Raw genomic sequence first — 20598 nt, forward strand, 5'->3', positions numbered from 1 at the left:
AAAAAAAAATATTTCAGTAAAAATTTCAGTAAAAATAATCAAACTTGTGTGTTTATGTCATTTTAGCATCAGTTCATTAATTGCTCAATTATATCACAGACACATTGCTCATATTTCCTTATGAGGTCTTTGTTTTTTGCTGACAATTTTATGTTGTAATTTTTTTAAGATGTAAAAATATTTTGTGTTACTAATGTGTAAAAAGTACTTTTTCAATAAAATTTGATTTAAATATATTATTTTTATTAAACGACATGTTAAAGTATAGCAAAACGTATTTAATTGTTTTACTTATAATATTAATAAAAAGAAAACTAACACTATTACTACTATTACTATTATTAAAATATTATATAAATATAAATAATACAAATAATAATAATTATACAATATGAATCTATGTAACTCATAATCAATAATCAATCAAATGACCTAAACATGATCACAGAGGGTAAAACTGCTCATAAACAGAGTTTGATTTGATTACATTTTGCTAAATTCTTTATTAGATTATATGTTAAATCATAAGAATAAACATACATTCTTTAATATGAATTCATGTAAACAGCACTGAAGACGTATCAGCAAAATATCAATCAAATTATTCGAAGAATTTACTGAAAGAAAAAGTTATCTCTGAGTGTAAAACACTATTTGATATATAAATATCATATAATTCCACATTTAGATTTAGTTTGAAGCTGCTGTTAAGTAATTATCAGTTCTTCTGATGATCTGAACTAAAACGTGTGAATTTTTGTGACTAAAATGACCAAAACATCCGTAAAATGTCCTAAACTTCCATCTCCCGTCTCTCTCCTCTTTTCCAAAGTTCCGTCGGACTCGTATATCTGCTCCCCTTCTCCCTCCCTCATCCATCTTCATCTCCCTCCATTAGTTTGAATTAGCGACCGTCTCTCTCTATTATTGCCCGCTGGATTCCCCGCCCTCCGTGTGTGCGCACGTGGGCGCGCATGTGTGTGTGTGACAGCTGGGCCTCATCCCGTCTGCCATTTACACCGGGGAGGAAAAGAATAAACAGATGGGCAGATGTTCTCCCTCTTTCTCCATCTCTTCTCTCATTTTTTCCTCGGCCTTGTCCTCAACCCCCCCGCCCCCACCCCCACCCCCTTCTTGTTTCACTTTTTTCTCTAATAACTCTTTTTACCCCCCACCTCACCACCACCACCACCTCATTTTTTACTTTTACTTCCTTAAACCTTTTCGCGCCTCCATCTTTGTCAAAGTTGATTTTTTTTTTTACCTTTGATGCTTCAGCTTTAAACATCTGCTGGAGTCACTCCTCCATCTAAACCATGACCCCCCCCACCCCCCAACCCCACCTCTTTAGTGTTAACTATAAGGAGAGCACTCATTTTAGAAATCTTTTTTTATTTTTGCTCGTTTCTCATCACAGTTTTAGCTCAACGAAACACTACAGCGAACCGACGACGGAAAAAAACTTTTATTTTGAAAATCTCTAACGACCTCAATTTATTTCAGATCGGATTCAAACATGTTACTTGGGACCAAATTATGACATTGGTTTTTGTGATTCATGTTTTACAGTGTGAATTGTCATAAACGACGAGAAGAATGGTAAGAAGATCCATTTTGACGCGTGATATTTCAAAATAAACAGGAAGATGGGATCCTGTGTTCACACTGAACACACTGATTTGTTGCGTTCATAAGCTAGACGCTCCTGAGACTTTTGGGAGGAGCTACCGCTTCAAGTTTTCTGCATCATTGCTACATGGAAGCTTTGCCTCTATATCTCATTTGTAATGTATGACAGACATGGATAATGTTGAGGGATCAGGTTTACTTTCTTTGCATTTGATGCAACGCATCTTCTTTGCCAAATGCAGGTTTTTGAACTTTCGACGCAGCGTGACGCCCAGAACTCACCGCTGCCAGACCGACGTGCATCGCCGACGTGCCAGACCGACGTGCAACGCCGACGTGCCACGCCTCAAATCGCACCGCAGGACCTTGGATCACTTCTGTTCATTGACTTGGCGTTGAAACTGGACCCCCCCTGACATGCGAATCGCGTTTGGTGTGAGCGTGGAGTATCAGTCTCCACACGACGTTTAGCATATAAAACGTTTTTCCTCCACTGCTGCAGAGCGAGCTCAGTGACGGCTCTATAGTCGTTACCATGACAACGCGTCACATAGCTCGTCATAGTTAAAAAACGATTTAAATCTCCAAAATCCCACGATTAAAGAACGAACATCATTGAATGTCGTCTTCATAAGTGACCGCGGGCGGCATAGGCGGGATAACGCCCTTAGAGGCGTCCATCATTAGAAACTCACACAAGACATGCAGAGGCAAACCGTCTGACGCGATCATCGCCTTTGAACGCATGACAACGTATGATTATATCGTCGGGTATTGTCCCTTACATAATACATCATAAATAAAATTAAAATTGAGATCAAAATAACAAAACAATAAGTAAATGTGTCTCATTGCATTGCATCCTTGGTTCTTATAGCCATTGGAACGATGACCGTGTATCAAATAGGGAGCTTCCTGTCAAAAATAATCGGTTTAATATTTCTTTATTTTGTAACGGACCCTAGTATGAGCGAGATAATGCCCTCCGAAAATTAATAATTTCTTATAATGGAAACCTCATTGGGTTTTCCTTTACATAATCTATCCTATAATGGATTCTCTTTAACAGGTTTTTAAAAAGTGTTTTCCTAAACATAACTGAATTATTCCACATCTTAATTTCCAGCTACAATTTGTTTGTGAAATCACATTTTTGTTTTTCTTTTAATTGGACATTTATGATCCAAACAATATTTCATTTCAAAAGATTTAAGTTGGAAATATTTTATCAGCTGTCAATCCTTCTCCAGCTTTGTTTAAAGATTTAGTCGTCGACATATTGTGTGTTTGCATGTGTGTTGTTTTTGGGTCTCTATAGTGTTAAAGTTTAATCTGCCCTAAAACTGTACGGACACTGTGGCACAGCCCGACTGGTGAGGCGTTTAACCTTTAATGCTCGTCTTGATCTGCAGCCAGCAGCGTTTGTCCAGACGTGGTTGAGGCTGGATCCTCGTCTGACTCTGGTTTTAGTTTACTCTGACCGCTCTGTGGGCTGAAAATGGATCCCTGTCTGTCTGCCTATCTAGAAAAGAACTGCTGAGCCACCAGAATTTAAAAAAAACTTAACTTTATACAGAACTACAGCAAAGCAGAGCAAACTGAGATTTAGAAAAGTGAAAATATATATTAGGGCCAACATGAACTATTACATAGAATGTAAATGATGCACTTTCACAAATATAAGTTATTAAAAATGACACATTTTAAAGAAAATGTTTAAAAATAAAATAAAACATCTCGATGACTCTACATTTAATGCTTGAAGGTCGTGTAAAAAAGAAAAAAAAATAAACATTAAAAAAGCAAAAAGGGAATTTAACAGTGAAGTCAAAATTGAGCAGTCATATTATTTAAAAGTGCAAACTATAAAGTTGTTATTGCGTGTCATGAGTACTTATTCCCTGTGTGATGTGTGGACAGAAACATCTCTGCAGGCCCCTTCTGAGACTCACATCAATGCCTTTGACTGAAGAGCCGGGCTTTGGACACGCCTGGACTTGTGGTCGTTCTGAACGCTTAAACACCTTAGGTTTAGCTCTAGTGTTGACATTTTTGAATTCTTGAAACTCTTTAACCATTTATACAGTAAACGTAACTCCAGCATATTGATAAAGTGGAGAAAAGCAGCTTTGCACTGATATGTAGGCCTAGAATTATATAATCGATTAATCAATATGAATCTATCCAAGCTTAATAGATCAATAATCAATCCTCAGAAGTATGGATCAATCTTTTATGCCTTTCCTTTTCCGGTGATTTAACGCAGAACAGCAGTAATACCAAAGTCTGCTAGCTTGATGCTAACGTATAATGGAATTTCTCATAGGACGGCTAATGCTAACGCTCGTATTACCTTAACATACACTGCTGACCAAATGAACAGCTTTATAAACTCACAGGCAGGAATTTTTCAAACTCTTTTGAGGAAACATTATTTTAAGTAAATATTTGTGGTCTGAAGCAGAGTTTTTTTTTTTTTTTTGCTCAAATCTTGTGGAATAAAGTGTAATGAATGTGCAATAAACATAAACAGCTGTTAGCTAATATGCAGCATTTGCCACTCAAAACATGCAATCAAGGTAAACCTGAAAATAAGTTTGACTGAAACAAAGTGTTCACATATTTAACATAACCAAGCAGGTTTTGGTGTGGAGAGAAGCAACTTCGTGGCGTAAAGTACGTTTAGTGTTGGTGAAGTGTAGCATTAAATGCTTCATATCTATGGTTTTCTCCCATCAGAATCATTTGGAGTTACGTGAATTTCGTAAGCAGTCAAAGAGTTACGGTCATTCCAGGAACATGTGACATTTTGCTGCTGACATCTATAACAACAGAAACCAGAAATCACTCCACATTCTTCATACATATAATCTTATATACTTCTTTATTTTAAAGCAAACTATTATTAAGGTTATTTTACTCTATAAGACATTATTTTTTCCAAATTTTAACTTTAGGTGGAAAAACAGGGGTTTTTCCAGGAACCAAAAGGAAAAAAAAGCTATAAAGCCTCCAGATTAAAGCCTTTTTTCTATTTTTTATTATTTTACATTTTTATTTTGTAAAAGGTCTATTTCTTTGTAATACCACACAAGTTAAGTGTTCAAATTAAATTAGGAAGAATTCTGAAAATAAAATTAAGTCCACTTTTTTACCAGCTACCATGATAGAATCTAACTGGATAAATGAGAATCTACACACTAATGAGTTTTTTCAAATTAAAGGTTTAATAGATAATTCCACCTCATCTGATTGTTTTCTTCACATTTCTTCACTTTTCCTGAATTCCTTCAGGAGTTTATCCCTCTTTTGTCACAATTCATTTATTTTTGTATCTTGGCTCCAACTTCCTGCTTCGTCCCTCCTCCCTCCTCAAGTCTTTCACAAAATAACAGCTTTTCCCGTTAAAACCAAACTACATTCGTCTCCTTTTCCATCACTCGTGCCCCTCATCCGTCAGTTCAATCTGTTTTTCTCATTTTTATCTAGAGAGGAAATAAAAAACTTGATGTTCACCTCCAGGCCGGAGTGATCGACTTTCACCCATCAAACACAAGAGGATCCTTTTTTTTTTTTTGCCCTTTTCCCCTCTCGCCCTAAATATCCCTTTCTGTCACTTTTCCCCCCTCGTTTGATTTTTCGTTTTCATTTGGCTCACACTCGTTTCTTTGCTCTATTGTCCGCCACAGTTTCCCAGGCCGGTGTGAGTGTCTGTCACAAAGAAAACAAGGTCGGACAATGAAAAGAAGAAAAAAAAATCACTCTGAATGAAACAAAAGAAGAGAGGAGTGAGAGGAAAATGGAGAATAAGAGCAGGAGAGGATAAATAAAAAACGACTCGGCCGGAGAGAATAAAATGACAGAGGAAGAGTAACTCTATCGGCCGATTTGCCAGGTCAGCTGAAGAAAAGGACGACACTAAAGAGGAAAAAAGAAAATAGAAAGAGGAGATTGGGAGTGGAGGAGCAGAGAAAGATTGCCGCCTCCTTTCTTCTCCCTCAGCTTTTTGTTTTTCTTGATTCTTTAATAATTCACAGAGGCAAACACAGCAGAGACAGAGTGCAGCAGAAAGTGCCCCAGCGTTGGATGTAGAACAATGTTCAACCAAAACACCGTCTACAGGCAGAGGAGTGAGCCGCTGGACCGCTCCGGTTCCCCCCTGATCTGGAGAGGTTTGCATTTATTCCAAAGCTGTCAATAAAACGAAGAAAATGACAGATTTCCTTGAGCAGGGTCCAGAACTTTAAAGTTCAGGTACATGTTTGTATCTCATCAATCGAATGCAATCGACTTCATACTAGGGTCCGTTGTTTTCAACTGACCGCAGTAACTGCGATGAACTTCTAAGTTGTGTTTGGTGTTTTATTTATAGTCATATTTAGGGATCTTTAAAGCTTGTCTTTTGTCATTTATCCATTATTCATTCGCTCCTCATTTATACTGCGTGACGGGAAGCAGCTGTTGTGGCCACAGCTGCCCTGGGGCGGACTGACAGGGGCGTGGCCGCCGATTCGCACCTACCGCCGTCTGACCATCAGCGGGACATTCATGCAAATTCACACACCAGCGGAGCCACGCTGGAGGCAGGGAGGGGGGAGAGTCTTCAAATCAAATCAAATCAACCTTTATTTATATAGCACTTTTTCGACAACAGATGTCACTCAAAGTGCTGTGCATAAAATACAATAAAATTTAAAAACAAGATGACAAGACAAACCGTGCGACAACCCCCCCCCCCCCCCCGCAAAAACACACACGCACACACACACACCCACACACACACACATAAATAAATAAATAAATAAAAAAGTGATAGAATGATAGAATGTAGAGACCTGGCTTTGTCCTGAGGTGGGAAAACGATAGTTTGGGGACATGTCCACACCAGCGACCCCCCAACCCAAGTTCACGGAGTACACCACCACAGAACCCCCCAGATCCGATCAAAAGAGTCAGACCCAGGAGATCCCACTGCAGCGACCCCGCTCACTGAGAAGGGTCAGTCACTGATGTGGAGGATCCCTCAGAGGAAAACACTGGAGTGTAATAAAATGTAAAAGGAATAAAATTAAAATATATATAAAACATGGACAAAAAACAAATAATCACATAAACCTTAATAGGCATATGAAATAGTAAGAGCGTCTTAAAAATTAATAGAATAAATAAATAAATGTATTTACATACACATATAAAACTAGTTAAAAGAAAAATAAATTAATTAAAATATTTAAAAATAATAATAATAACAAATTAAAAATAATAATAATAATAATAATAATAATAATAATAATAATAAAATAAAATAAAATAAAATAAAATAAAATAAAATAAAAAAATCCTAAAATTCAACTAAAAGCTAAATTAAAAAGGTAGGTCTTAAGCCTTCCTTTAAAAACGTGAACTGTCTCTGCAGCCCTGAGGCTCTCTGGGAGGCTGTTCCACAGGCGAGGTCCGTAAAAACTGAATGAGGCCTCGCCGTACGTTTTTGTTCTAACTTTTGGGATAACCAAAAGGCCTGTATCAGAGGACCTCAGGGTCCGCGAGGGCTCATACTTTAAAATCATGTCAGATAAATATGAAGGCCCGAGACCATAAAAGCATTTGTAAACCAATAAAAGAACTTTAAAATCAATCCTGAATTGCACAGGGAGCCAATGCAGCGATCTTAAAATCGGTGTAATGTGTTCCCGCCCCCTGGTCCTCGTCAGAACGCGTGCTGCTGAATTTTGCAGCAGTTGAAGATTTGCTATTCTTGTTCTGGGAAGACCAGAGAGCAGGGCATTACAATAATCCAATCTGCTGGTAATAAAAGCATGCATTAGCACCTCTGTACTGGCAAGAGAGAGAAATGGGCGGACTCTGGATATATTTTTTAGATGATAAAATCCTGTTTTTGTGATGTTTTTAATTTGTGGGATAAAATTCAACTCAGAGTCAAAAATGACACCCAGGTTTCTCACACACTGAGAAGTTTTGTAATTCTTTAGTTTAGATAAAACTATCTCTCTCTTGTCTTCAGAACCGATCACTAAAACCTCTGTTTTGTCCTGGTTTAGCTGTAGGAAGTTCTCTGCCATCCATGACTCAATGTCTAAAATGCATTTTAAGAGTGTGTTGACCGACTCTTCATCATCAGGAGACACAGCGATGTAGAGTTGAGTGTCATCAGCATAGCTGTGGAAACAAACGCCATGCCTCCTGATGACGTCCCCCAGTGGCAACATATATAGATTAAAAAGTAGTGGGCCTAAAATTGAACCTTGGGGGACCCCACAGTTGATGTCGAAGACCCTTGAGGAGCAAGTATCCATACTTACGTAAAAACTTCGATCTGTGAGATAGGAATAAAACCACTTTAGTACAGTACCAGAGATGCCCAGACCTCTCAGTCTGTTGAGTAAAATACTGTGATCTACAGTGTCGAAAGCAGCACTGAGATCCAGTAGTACCAGAACTGAGAGTTTCTGACAATCCAGGTTACATCTAATATCATTTACTATTTTAACAAGGGCCGTCTCTGTGCTGTGGTTCGTCCTAAAACCAGATTGATATTTTTCAAATATGTTATTTCTATTTAAAAACTCATTAAATTGGATTAAAACAGTTTTTTCAATCATTTTACTTAAAAATGGTAAGTTGGATACTGGACGATAATTGTTATAGTTGTTTGGATCTAAATTACTCTTCTTCAGAAGAGGCCTCACCACTGCCGTTTTAAAGGCAGCAGGGAAGACACCTGTCTGAAGAGAGTAATTTACTATATTTAAAAGCTCAAACTCAAAGAAGTCATAAAATGTTTTCAACAACGATGTGGGGATTGGGTCTAAAAGGCAGGTGGTTGGCTTTAACTGGGAGAAAACCTGACCAAGTCCCACAGCATCAACCAGGACAAAACTTTCCAATGTTTCCTCTGATAAATACAATGCTATAGATTCATTAAAAGCAACACATTTTTGAATTAAAAGAGTAGATCTAATAGCATTGATTTTACTCCTGAAGTGGTCTGCAAAACTCTCACATACAGCATCTGAGGCTGCTATGGAGGTCCTTTGAGAGTCTCTTTTAGTTAAACTGTCTATTGTTTTAAAAAGAACTCTAGGATCATTTTTTTTTTGTAAAATTAAGTTTGAGAAGTGGAGGGTTCTGGCTTTTTTTATTGCATGACTGTACCTCGTTTGCTGTTCTTTAAAAATTTCGCAATGTACAGTTAACTTCGTTTTTCTCCACTTCCTCTCCGCTCTCCTGCATTCGCGTTTCAAGGCTCTGATTGGTTCGTTCTTCCACGGTGCTGTAGCTTTAGTTTTCAACGTTTTCGTTTTAAGTGGAGCTACAGCATCAATGGCTGACTGTAGTTTGTTGTTAAAATGTTCAACCATAAAATCACATGATGCAGGTAAAATATGAGCGGGAGTTTGATGTAAAATATTGATAAAATTTGCAGCCACATCAGGAGTTATGTATCGTTTCCTCACAGCTCTCGCTGGAGCTTCCTGTCGAGTAAAACTGGTGATATTAAAAAATATACAATAGTGATCTGACACAGCCATGTCAACAACAGAGGACACACTGCAGGACAGCCCATAGGTTATCACCAGGTCTAGAGTGCGCCCCCTGCTGTGAGTAGGCTGTGTGACATGCTGTGTGAAATCCATACAATGCAAGAGGTTAAGAAACTCCTTTGCATGAGCATCACTATCTTTATCAACATGTAGGTTAAAATCACCAGTTATTAAAACTCTACTATATTTGGAGTGTATTACAGATAAAAATTCAGAAAATTCTTGAATAAAACAGGAGGGAGGCTTTGGTGGTCTGTAAACAGTAACACATAAGATAGATGGGCTGTTAAAAGAAAATGCATGGTGCTCAAATGAGGAGTAGCTATGTAGCGTGATTGTTTTGGTTGCAAATGAGCCACGAGCAATCGATGCAGTGCCACCGCCTTTTTTATCTCCCCTGGTAGAAAATAAAAAGTTAAAATTTAGTGGGGAAGCTTCAGTGAGAACAACAGGAGCATCAGCACCCAGCCAGGTCTCTGTTAAAAGAAGGCAATCTAAATTGTTGTCTAAAATGAGCTCATTCACGATAAAAGATTTGTTTAAAAGAGAGCGAATGTTTAAAACAGCAAAGTTTAAAACAGTGTGTGTGTGCAGATGGATTGATTTATCTTTTTTGTCCGGTAATGTGTGAATGTGATGGAGATATCTAATTGTGGATCTGGTGGATCTCATCTGGGGATGTTTGTGAGATCTGCTTGTTATGTGAACTGGAATTTGTTGTGTGATAACCGTGGTTTTAACTGAGGATGGATGCCAGTGGTCCAGTCAGTCAGAGAGCAGTTTAACAGAGCGGAGTGTGAGTTCAATGTTCATGGACAGAAGTTGAGATCCTGTTTGGTTTGGATGGATGCCGTCTGGTTTAAAGAGATTTGGTCTATTGAAGAAGGTGGTGAAATTATCAACATATGGAATATTATTAGAAAGGCAGTGTCCTTTAAGCCAGATGTGAAGTTGTCGCAGACGGCTGAATTTAATGTCTCCAAAGCGGGGAGATGGAAGCGGACCGGAGATGATGCACTGTTTGTCCAGCTGCTTGATGGAGTGGATGAGAGTGATGAAGTCCTTCTTGAGGGTCTCAGATTGCTGAAACTTTAGGTCATTCACTCCTGCGTGGACTATTATTGTGTGTGTGGAGGGGTTACGAAGGGAGAGCTGGTGGGCAGAGTTGGTGATGTCTCGTACGAGGATGCCTGGGTGACAGAAGGTGCGGCTCCCGTCAACGCGAACATGCCTGACCATAGAGGTTCCCACGACGAAGGAGCCAGGGGAGCCAGGGGGGTCCCCGCGGCCGCAAGATCTTGCCGCCGAAGTGAGCGGGCCCGTCGCTGCAGGAGAGCAAGCGGGAGTTGGCGTTACACCTGTTGCGCGAGCCGGGGAAGTGGCCGATGAGGGGGGCGAGCCGCCAGGAAGAGGAGAGGTGGCGGCGGTCACCGCGACACCTGCCGCGGGGGGAGACGCAGCGGACTTTGAACCTGACGCCCCGGTCGCGACCGCAGATGGAAAACCCGCATTGCTTACTGATCCCACGAGGACGTGGGTTACGTTCGGGCGGCGGCGGCTGTCAGGGCGTCTACTCACTGCGTCCCTCAGTAGCTGTCGGCGTTTGGCGGACGATGAACCTCCAGAGGCAGATGGCGGGCGGCTTTCTTTCTCGGGCCGAGAAGCAGCGACAGGGCGATGGTTTTCAGCTTCCAGAAGAACGTCGTCAGATGTTGGAGCCGACAGAACATCATAGCGGTTGGAGAGAAGGAGCCCATCACAGTCCAGGGGTCTTTTCCTGCGGCACACCACCTCAGACCAAAGCGGTTTTGGTGTGGAGCTCGAGGAAGGCCGCGGCGAGGTGTCAGGATCCCAGTGAACCGTGTCTTCCACAGCCGCTTTCAGGGAAGCAATATGCATGGACTGTTGATGGGCCAGGTCCAGCAAAGAGTTCAACAGATCATTCTTTGACCTCAACTCATCAGAGAGTTTCTGGATGTCCTTTTTGAGGTTAGTGATCTGTGTGTCAGGGTTTGTTGGTGCAGTCACGGCAGTGGAGGTGGACGCAGACGTAGCGGCGGCAGCCATCTTGCTGTGGCGTGGCGAGGAACATGGAACAAGGACACGCCGAAAGTTGACTCGGGGGAGCGGGGATCGAACCGCCGACTTGCTCTATCGCCTGATTTACTTTCGCCCTACTGGTCATATAACGCAATAGAGCAACAGTCCAGTGGGAAGATCTTATGCTAAAAGTGTGTTCAAGAATGCCTGTTTGGCACATCCTTGAATGTGAGTCACATGTCAGATGTGTACGTAGCATAACTGTCAGACCTACTTCCTCCTTTGACCAACTTAACTCCACACAGAAAGTTCCCCCTTTGATGCTCTGTTTCAGGTCCCAATGCCGGGACTTGAACCAGGGGCAAGAGCGCTAACCACTGCACCACCGTGCAGCCCTTGGCTACGGGTCATCTTCGTAACCCTTGTGCTAACCTGGGTACTTTACCATTGGGAGTGGGGTCATCTAGACCCACTAGACAGTGCTCTGAACCTTTTTTCTTCAATGATTTGTGATCTTCACTGGTGTCCATGGATTACATGAAATCTTTCCACCTTTATCCACCTTTGTCATGGTAGGGAGAACACGTCAATGCAAGGGTGGGGTCATCTAAGATAGCACAAGGGTTACACAACATGTTCTGTCCTGGTTTTGTTTTATTCCCAGTCATTGGTCTGTGGTCAATCTCTCCGCTGAGCCAGAACAAGGTTCACTTGCAAGTGGATCCTTGGCTCAGCAGATCAGAGTTCATACCTGCATGAGAGCTGTGCTGTGCTGTTCAGAACAAGCAGATGCTGATCAATTCATTAGCTCATAAGAACATTAGAAAAAGAAGATCCCTTCCTTTTCAGCTCATTTGTGGAAGTATTTGTCCAGGGAACTCCTTCATTAGAGTTTTCTCCACTATAACTTCCACCATTAGGGTTAAAGCTGATTCCTGATGAAGACTCGTGCCGTCATAAAAGCCTAACGCGGGTGAAGTTCCCAAAGATGCTGATGAGTTTAGTTCTGTGTGTTTTGCTGATGTTAACATAACAGAGCAGTGCAAAGGCCTGAGAGGAGCTTGAGGTGGGCGGAGAGTTCATTACTCCACACTGGAAAAACAAACAGGCTGAAAACGTTGAACGCGTCTCCGGAGGTTTCAGGGGATGATGGGAACATCCAGAGGAAAACCTCCAAAACTGTCAATGTGTCTCTGCGTTTAGCAGCTTTTAGCCCAACCTCCTCATGTGAACACGCAGGTGTTGACTCCTGCATGTGTGTGTGTGTCCGTGTGTGTGTGTGTGTGTACTGCACCTGTGTTGGAGTGCAGGTCGTCGTTGTCGGACTCGTTGCCGTTCTGCAAACTCATCATCATCTTCATCTTTTGTAGCTTCTGGAGCTCGGCCATGGCGGCTGCTGTTAGGCCTGATACACACACACACACACACACACACACACACACACACACAGAGTTAGCATCATCATCATCATCAAGGCAGACATCTTTAGCAGCACATTGTCATTACTGTCAGTCCGTGTTTGATTCTATCTAATCAGCTGCATGAAAAGCTCTCCAGTCTCACAGACATCCATCCCCGCGTCTTGTTAGCACCTCGACCGACAGGTGCTGGCTGCTTCTACCCAGCATGCTTTGCAGCAGGCTGCGACACACGCACACACACACACCGACAGCGCGGGCTCGGATGTCAAACTTTCTATTCAGCGCGAGTGTTTTGCTGAAGCGTCTCCGAGGTTTGAGCGCAGTTTCAGGCGCCCGGGGCCTGAAAAACATCTCACAGATACACCGAAAAACTCAACACAACCACAAACAAGAGCGGGCCCTCCTCTACACAAACACACACTTTTGTGTGGACTGAGATCCCCGGCTCTGTGCACTGACCTGGAACTGACTTCTATACACAACAACCAGCAGAGTGAAAGAGATGAGCCTCTCTGCGAGCGTCGCTGTGTGTGTGTGTCTTATTGTGCTGATCCGCCGCTGTGTGTATGTGTGTGTGTGTGTGCGTTTGCATTGTGCTGAGTGTGTCTGTACAGTGTGGTGCACCAATGCGTGTGTGAGGGGCTGCATCCGTGCTTGTGGGTGTGTGTGCAGGTCAGTTGGTTTTGGCGCAGTCATGGTTGACAGCCTTGGAGGAATGTCCATTACACACCGTACAGTTGTAAGCTATAAAGAAAACAAGAAAGGGGGTGGAGGGGGGTGGGGTGGGGGCCCAGACAGAGGAGGAACAGCTTTGATTTTTTTTTTTTAGTGTGGTAAAGCAAAGGACGAAGGAAAAAAGGTTCCAATTAACTCAGAGTTCACCAAATGTAAATATTAGATGTTTGCTTATTAGCTTTAGCAGGACTTTCCATGGAAATAACACATCCACCACTCAAAAAGCTCTGCAAACAATAGATACAGTAAAAGGATTACAACATACTTAAATTTGGTCTGATTTTCCAATAAAATAAAAAAAGGATGCCCAGCATGAGGTAATAATGCTTTTGTACAACGTGCAGCAGATGAACAGCTTCTCTAGGGATAAAAACGTCTTCATACGGTTGGGATTTTATTCAAATCTACGCACAGACTAAGATTTACACAGACTGTTTGGCTCCTCGGCCCGCATTTCAAAACGGGTCGGTAGTTAGCCACACCCACTTTCTCAGTGGAGCTAGCGCTGATTGGCTAAACGCTTTCATTTTATCCATCTGTGCTAAAGTTTGGGTGCCGTTTGTTTTCATGGGCGAAACGCAGACGCGCCACCAAGACCGACTCTAGCTTGATATCATGAAACGGGCGGCACCCTCAAGGAGAGGAAGGCGGAGCCTGAGAAATCAAGTCGTCGTGTTTTTGTATTGATGGCATCACTGAGAAAAGGCTTTACAAACAAAAAGACTGACGAGCCAAGTTACATAAGTTAACTCTCAAATTTTTTTTACTTTTTCATTTATTTGTTTATTTTCCCCTCTGTGAATGTTTTATTCAGATATTCTTTATCACCAGTTGGTTTAAAAATTGTATAGTACCTAATTTTTTTGCTCTCAATAATTAAACATTTTCAAAAGTTTAAACAAAGTTGATTGTATCATATATATATTTTTTTAATTCTCAATTTATCTTAAAATATCCCGTAGCATATATATGTATATATTTTTTTAAATGTTTAAATTAACTTAAAATATCAATAAGGGCACAGTCCACAGAGTCACAGCTTCCAAATAAGCGTTTCTCTTGAATGTAAAGAAACATAACAGAACAACAATCATACAGATTAGTACTAACTAAATGTTGAAAGTAGATTTTAGACTTAGTTGTTTATTATGACCTAAACTTGTGATTTTTTAAAACTTAAGGTGCCACTATAAAACTGAAGTAATCAAAGATTGTAGTTTTCTTCACATTTTACACATTTCTGCTATAAAAAATGTTTGGTTCTCAAAACAAAAAAAAGTTCTGCCAAATAGATCTGTGTTTATAAAGTTACAAAATAAAGCTACATTAAAAGGGTTTATGTTCCGAAGTGGACAAATTCAAAAAAACTGACCATTTAGTGCCATTAGAGCTCAAACCATTAAGACCCTTTCTGGTATTTAAGTTTAGGTATAGCATATTTGAACAAAATTCTTTCTTTTTCTATTTTAAAACCCAAATAAATAATAAAGGAATTTGTTTTTCTGACCGACCTTTACCTGGGAATTGTAGTTTTTCACACTTGTCGTTGGTGTTTGCATGAATCATCGATGACATCACTGGTCAATCTCATTTTTTATTCTTAATTATCCTTTTGTTTTGTACAACTGCTTGCATGGCAATGCCTTTTACCAAAAAAAATAAGGGACCTTAGCCGCCGACTCAGATCCATAAAGGTTTATGATGTATGAATGTGAAAATAATTACAAAATTTGCACCTTAGACATGTAGGGCCCTTGGTAGGGGGGGTGCTTGGACATCACTGCCAGCAAGCAGCGGATGTCCTCCTAGCACCCTACCCGCCAATTTTAACCGCACCTTAGACATTTAGGGCCCCTTGGTGGGGAGGGTGAGGGGACGTCACTGTGAGTAATCAGGAGATGTCCCCTTAGTGCCCTACCCGCCAATTTTAACCGCACCCCCCTTAGTACACACACCCCTCCCCCCTCAATATATACATCCCAACATAAACACACACACATGCACACACACACCCTTTCAAACACACATACACGCACACACATTTTGCAAGGAAGGTGGGACCTGGGTCCGTCTGTCCCCTGCCTCTTCCCTGGTGGGGGGTACGGGCCCCTTTGCAGCGGCGGCCGTGTCCCCGGGGTGCCGGCTTCCTGGGCCCGGCGGTGCTCTCTCCGCGCGGTGGGGGGGTTCACATTACATCTGAGCCGGGGGTGTCTGGTCCCTGGGGGGTGGGTTCTGGTCCTTGCTCCTGAGTGCTGGGCCCCGCCAAATTTCCAACTGTGGCCGAGCCTGGTCGGGCCATATTTACAACACCCCTTGTGGGCCCTCTTTTTTTCCCCGGGGTTCCCCCCTCCTGGGCGGGGGCGGCGGGCCCCTGCCTCGCTCCTCCCTGGACCAACCGTGGGCCGGGCGGGTGGCTGCCTGGAGTGCGGAGCGGGTCTCCCTTGGGGGGTCCTGGCTCGTACCTGGGGTTGGGGCGGGGGGATGCCCGGAACTCCTGGGTGGTGGTGGGGTGCTCGTTTGGGGCTGTGGGCGTCCTTCTCCGGTGGGGCCCTGCGTTGGGTTCTCCCGGCGCGGCGGGGGGGCTGCTCTCCTGGTTGGGCTGGGGCGGCGCTCTCTTTCCCTCCGTGCGTCCCTGGCCTCTGGCTCTGGGGGCCTTGCGGCGGCCCTGCTGGCCCTGGCCTGGGTGGCGGGCTTGGTCGCCCAGGCGGCGGTTGTTCCCTGCCGGTTCCCGTGTGGCGTTGGGGGGATTCCGGCTGCCGCTGCTGCTGCGGTGGGGGTCTTGGGGTGGGGATGGCTGGGCACTCTCCCTCCTTCTTTTCACGTTCCACCATCCATTTTAGAAGAACATAAACGCTCACCTGAGCACAGGTGTTAGCTCAACAGACTGAATGACTGAAATGTTTCACACTAGTTGGTTTTAAGGCATAAGTATGCGTGTGAACACTATCTGTTTTGTGTGCATGTTGACATGTGGACATTTTTGCAGCTAGCAGGTGTGTTTATAACATTTGAGTGTGTGTGTGGACAGGCTCCTCCCCTTTTTTTTCTTTTTTTTCTACATTTGAACCTTACCATAATGATTAACAACCAGTAAACTTGTTGCTTTATGCTGCTTCATGGTCTTACCCCCCTTCCCCTCCTATTATCACCCCCTACCCCCCCTCTCTCTAACGTCCCTCTCTCTTTTTCCCCTCTTTCCTTTTCCGTCCGGTCCAACACCAAAGATTTTCAGACATGATTGAAATTAATAAAGTTTGGCCTCAATTACAAAAGGGGTTTATTCAGACATACCTTTGGTTTGTCTGAAGATTAATAACCCCTCTTGTTAAAGTAAAATATGTCCAACACAAGAGGCCCTCAGCTCTCATCTGTCTGCCCAGCTGTTGGACAGGACAAGTTAAAAAAAAAAAAAAAAAAAAAAAAAAAAAAATAATTACAAAAATTAAATCCTATACATGATTTCCGGTTGTATCGCTGGAAGCTTTAAAGTATTAATTTTTTCTTGGAAAAGCTGTTTAAAGTTGAATGAGTTCTAAATTAAGGAGACGGAGGTTAAAATGGAATCTGTGGAGCGCTGTGGGGTCAAAACGGTTCTCCAACATCGATTATTCACCGAAGAACACGTTAACACACAAACATGCGCACACGAGAGTTACAGGAAATCCACGTTGGTGGGCACACATCCTCCTCCATTTCACACACACACACACACACACACACACACACACACATCCACTCGGACACAGAGTCCGAACGCCCGCTTCGCCTCAGTGCAGCTAGAAGTCGATCAATAGCGAGGGCAGAGCCTCAATACTCCTCTCCATCATGACTATCAGACACATACACACACACACACACCTCTTTCTGTCCCAGATCGATGGCTGTCCGCTGTGTCCACGGTTACCGAGCATCGACCCCCGTCGCTAATGGCGACCACGGAACGCTGGGAATTAGTGTGTGATTGATTGACAGACTTCTTCAAAGACACGCACCATATAGAGCTGTAATGTGTGTGTGTGTGTGTGTGTGTTTTCAGTATTCCCCAGGGGGTTGTGTTCTCCTCTTTTACCCATCTCTTTTCCCCCCCACTAACGTGAATCATAATGCTTTCCAAAGGACAAATAAAGAAAATGAAAGACGAGGTAAAGTCAACGGAAAACAGGCACTTCAAGATGTAAAGCAGTGAGTCGTCTGCGTAACACGAGGAACCCGGCACAAAAGAGAAGTAAATAACCGGAAGAACTGGGACACTTAGCCAAATCACCTAAACATTTACGTTTATTTCCCCTTGATTCAAAGGGCAGTTATATTACTAAAGCTCTGGTCACATTCAAGCTGTCTGCGGGGGGGGGAAATGGGCTAACCTGAAAAATCAAGATTGTAGACCACTCAGTGAACCCGTAGAGCGAAAAACGTGTATGAAAACGTTTCGCTCTACGGGCTCAGTGAGCGTTCCTTCAGGACTCATTTCATCCCATGTAGACGAGGGTCATTTGGAGCTGGAACTGTTGCAGGGAATCGGAAATGACCTTTTTAGTTCTTTGGCTATTTGTTCATGTACTCCAAGTTATACCGTCATCGCAATATTGATCACTAATATCACATATCGTGAGTTTTCCTCATATCATGCAACCCTTCTGTCTTCTTCAGACCTGAAAAACCATGAACTGTTCTCTGTCCAGATGGTGTAACTTTAAATATGCAACATTAAGTCCAATAATGTTGGTGATTTAAGAGCAAAACCCCACGTAGGAGGTTTTCTTCACCATTCGTTTTTTACTCAATTGTTGTCGGGAAGTTTTTCTACAATCCGTCATGTAAGAAATACTTAAGTCAAGGGTTTTCCCTTTACTTGTGATGGGAAAAAGATAAGAGAAAGGCAGCAGAAAGCTTTGAAACTAGATCGGCCGGACTGCTTTTCATTTGGCACCAAAAGCTTATTCTTTGGGTACAACAGATCTGGACGATCGTAAAAAAGTGAAAATCTGTAGTAAGATGCCGTTTGATTGTCTTTGAAAGCCCCTCCTGGGCTCGTGTGGACCCCCCCATTTGGCTGCAGCCTTAAATATTTAAGGAGTTGCACCTACATCTGCAGGAGTGCTCTGAAGGCGCTCTTAGAGACGGAGTGACACTTTGAATAAAACAAACGGGGAAACAGAGGAATTGCTCTTTGTGTTCTGATTTTAGAAACACACTGTTGTTGTTGTTTTGCTTCCTTGTCTTCCTGCGAGCACTCAGGAGTTCCAGTTTATAAATGCAGCCAATTGCTCTTGTGCTGAGTCAAATAGATTTCAGCTCACCGCTCCGGCACTTAAGTCGCCCATCTTTAGCTTTCACCGACTGTCCAGGACGCCCATTTTCAGCCACTTGGTGCTTCTTCTAATAGAGAAAGACACTAACCTCTCTGTGATTGTGTCAGTGTGCGACCTGGACCCTGCAAATGTCACCAGCTCAGCAGAAAGATCAAAGAGACTCAACATTTGGTCGTCAAAATCAACCAAAACTCTTTTTTTTTTTTTTTTATTTCAGTCGCGATCTGAAGAAAGGACATGAGCGAGCAGAGAAGTCTCCTCGGGGTCAGAGGTCAACCTGCTGAACTTGGGCCTAAACAAGATTTAAAAGGTCTACAGTAGAATCCGTGGGACATCATGTAAAAAGTCAATGTAGAATAAAAGTATTTGAGTTTGTTTATTTATCTGAATGACAGAAATTTACCCCCAAAAAAGTCCTATAAATTTATTTTTTCTTCAAAGATAACTTAAACCGTCTGTGCTGTTTTTTTTAACTTAATGCCTGATTTCTTCTGTAGTTTTTACCAAAAAAGACTTTTCATTTTAGCTCAAAACGTCTTTTGCTGAAGGCAGTTCTGCTGCCTAATTCCTAAATCTTGAGTCTGTGCAGGAACAAAATCTATTAAACTGCAAACCAGTAGGGGGCACTAACGGTTGAACATCACTGCTTCAGTGTTTGCACAGAAAACACATCACTAAGTAAAGAAAGGAGGAGGAGGAGGACTTAATGTCACTTTGGACCTCTTCAGCTGCCTCCCCCCGCTCTTCTCTTCATCCCCTCCTCCTCTTCATCACTGCAGGTGCACATAAGAGCGTTTACTTCTTCTTTTCAGTACTGGAAGCGTCTTATCTGTACGCGCTGCGTGGATGAGTCCAAGGAGTTTATGATGCGCCAGATGTGTTTATGTTTACGGCCAGAGAGCGCGAGCCCCAGAGCACGCCGGCGTGCGGTCGGTCGGTCGGTCCGGGCGCTGGCAGACAAGGCCGGCCATTGAGCCGTTTTTGAGGGGAATTAACAAGTCAAATGAGTGCTGCAGCGCCCTGCATAGGTTAGCACACACACAAACACACTCCCACGCTTATCAAAGCCGCGTCTTTGTTCACCTAGATCAGACCAATTAAAGCCGTATCACTCTCTCGTTGTCGTTTGGGCGTCTCAGTTTCCTCTCTGGTTTGCATTTCCCGCCATTTTGTCTGTTTCCTCTCTTCCTTCTCTGCCGAGTCTCACTCTTTTTGTCTTTGCATCCTCTCTTTTTCTATTTTGTCTTGTTGTTTCTTTTAGTTCCAGTGTTTTTTGAATAAACGAGCTAAAGTAAGTCTACAACCGTATAATGTCATTCCGTCGGATTCTGAAAGTTAAAGTCCTACTATCTGTCACACACCTAGATGTGTGAAATTTGTTCTCTGCCCCCTGGGGGGGGGGGGGGGGGGGGGGGGGGTGAGCTGCAGAAACAGCAAACCTTTTGGTGGTTTAACCCCCCAATCCAACCCCTTAATGCTGAGTGTCAAGCAGGGAGACATTGGGTCCCATTTTTAGAGTCTTTGGTATGACTCGGCCTGGATTTGAACTCACGACCTTTTTCTTAAAGGGCGGACACTCTAGCCACTGAAAGCAGAGAAGAACAGCTTTGCGCTGATATGCAACACTTTGCAATCGTAGAGTGTTTACTCGATTAACGGATTCTGACGCAGCAAATACTTTTTCGCGTCAGAATTGTATAAACGGACACAATGTTTCGGTAGTCACAAAAAACATGTTATTTTGCTGTTCCTAGTGACATCTCCGATGTTGAAGGGTTTCTACCCGGCCACCAGGAGCAATATGGGGTACAGAGTCTTGCCCAAGCGCCCTTTAACACACGGGACTTTCCGATCAGAGGTCGACCGCTCCACCTCTGCGCCTGCTAATGCTTTGTCAGT

The 20598-nt window shown here is 42.8% G+C and overlaps 1 protein-coding gene across 3 annotated transcripts in view; it reads right to left on the reverse strand.

Annotated features, from left to right (window-relative positions):
- LOC105356347 (dachshund homolog 2) overlaps window positions 1–20598 on the reverse strand; it is a 103608-nt gene that overhangs the window by 22915 nt on the left and 60095 nt on the right. For all 3 annotated transcript variants that reach the window (XM_023965843.1, XM_023965842.1, XM_023965844.1), the window contains exon 3: window positions 12526–12636. In XM_023965843.1, coding sequence (XP_023821611.1) covers window positions 12526–12636 — 111 coding nt within the window. The remainder of the gene's footprint in view (window positions 1–12525; window positions 12637–20598) is intronic.

Source organism: Oryzias latipes, chromosome 18, assembly GCF_002234675.1.
Source record: "Oryzias latipes chromosome 18, ASM223467v1".
In the NCBI taxonomy this organism is placed as follows: domain Eukaryota; kingdom Metazoa; phylum Chordata; class Actinopteri; order Beloniformes; family Adrianichthyidae; genus Oryzias; species Oryzias latipes.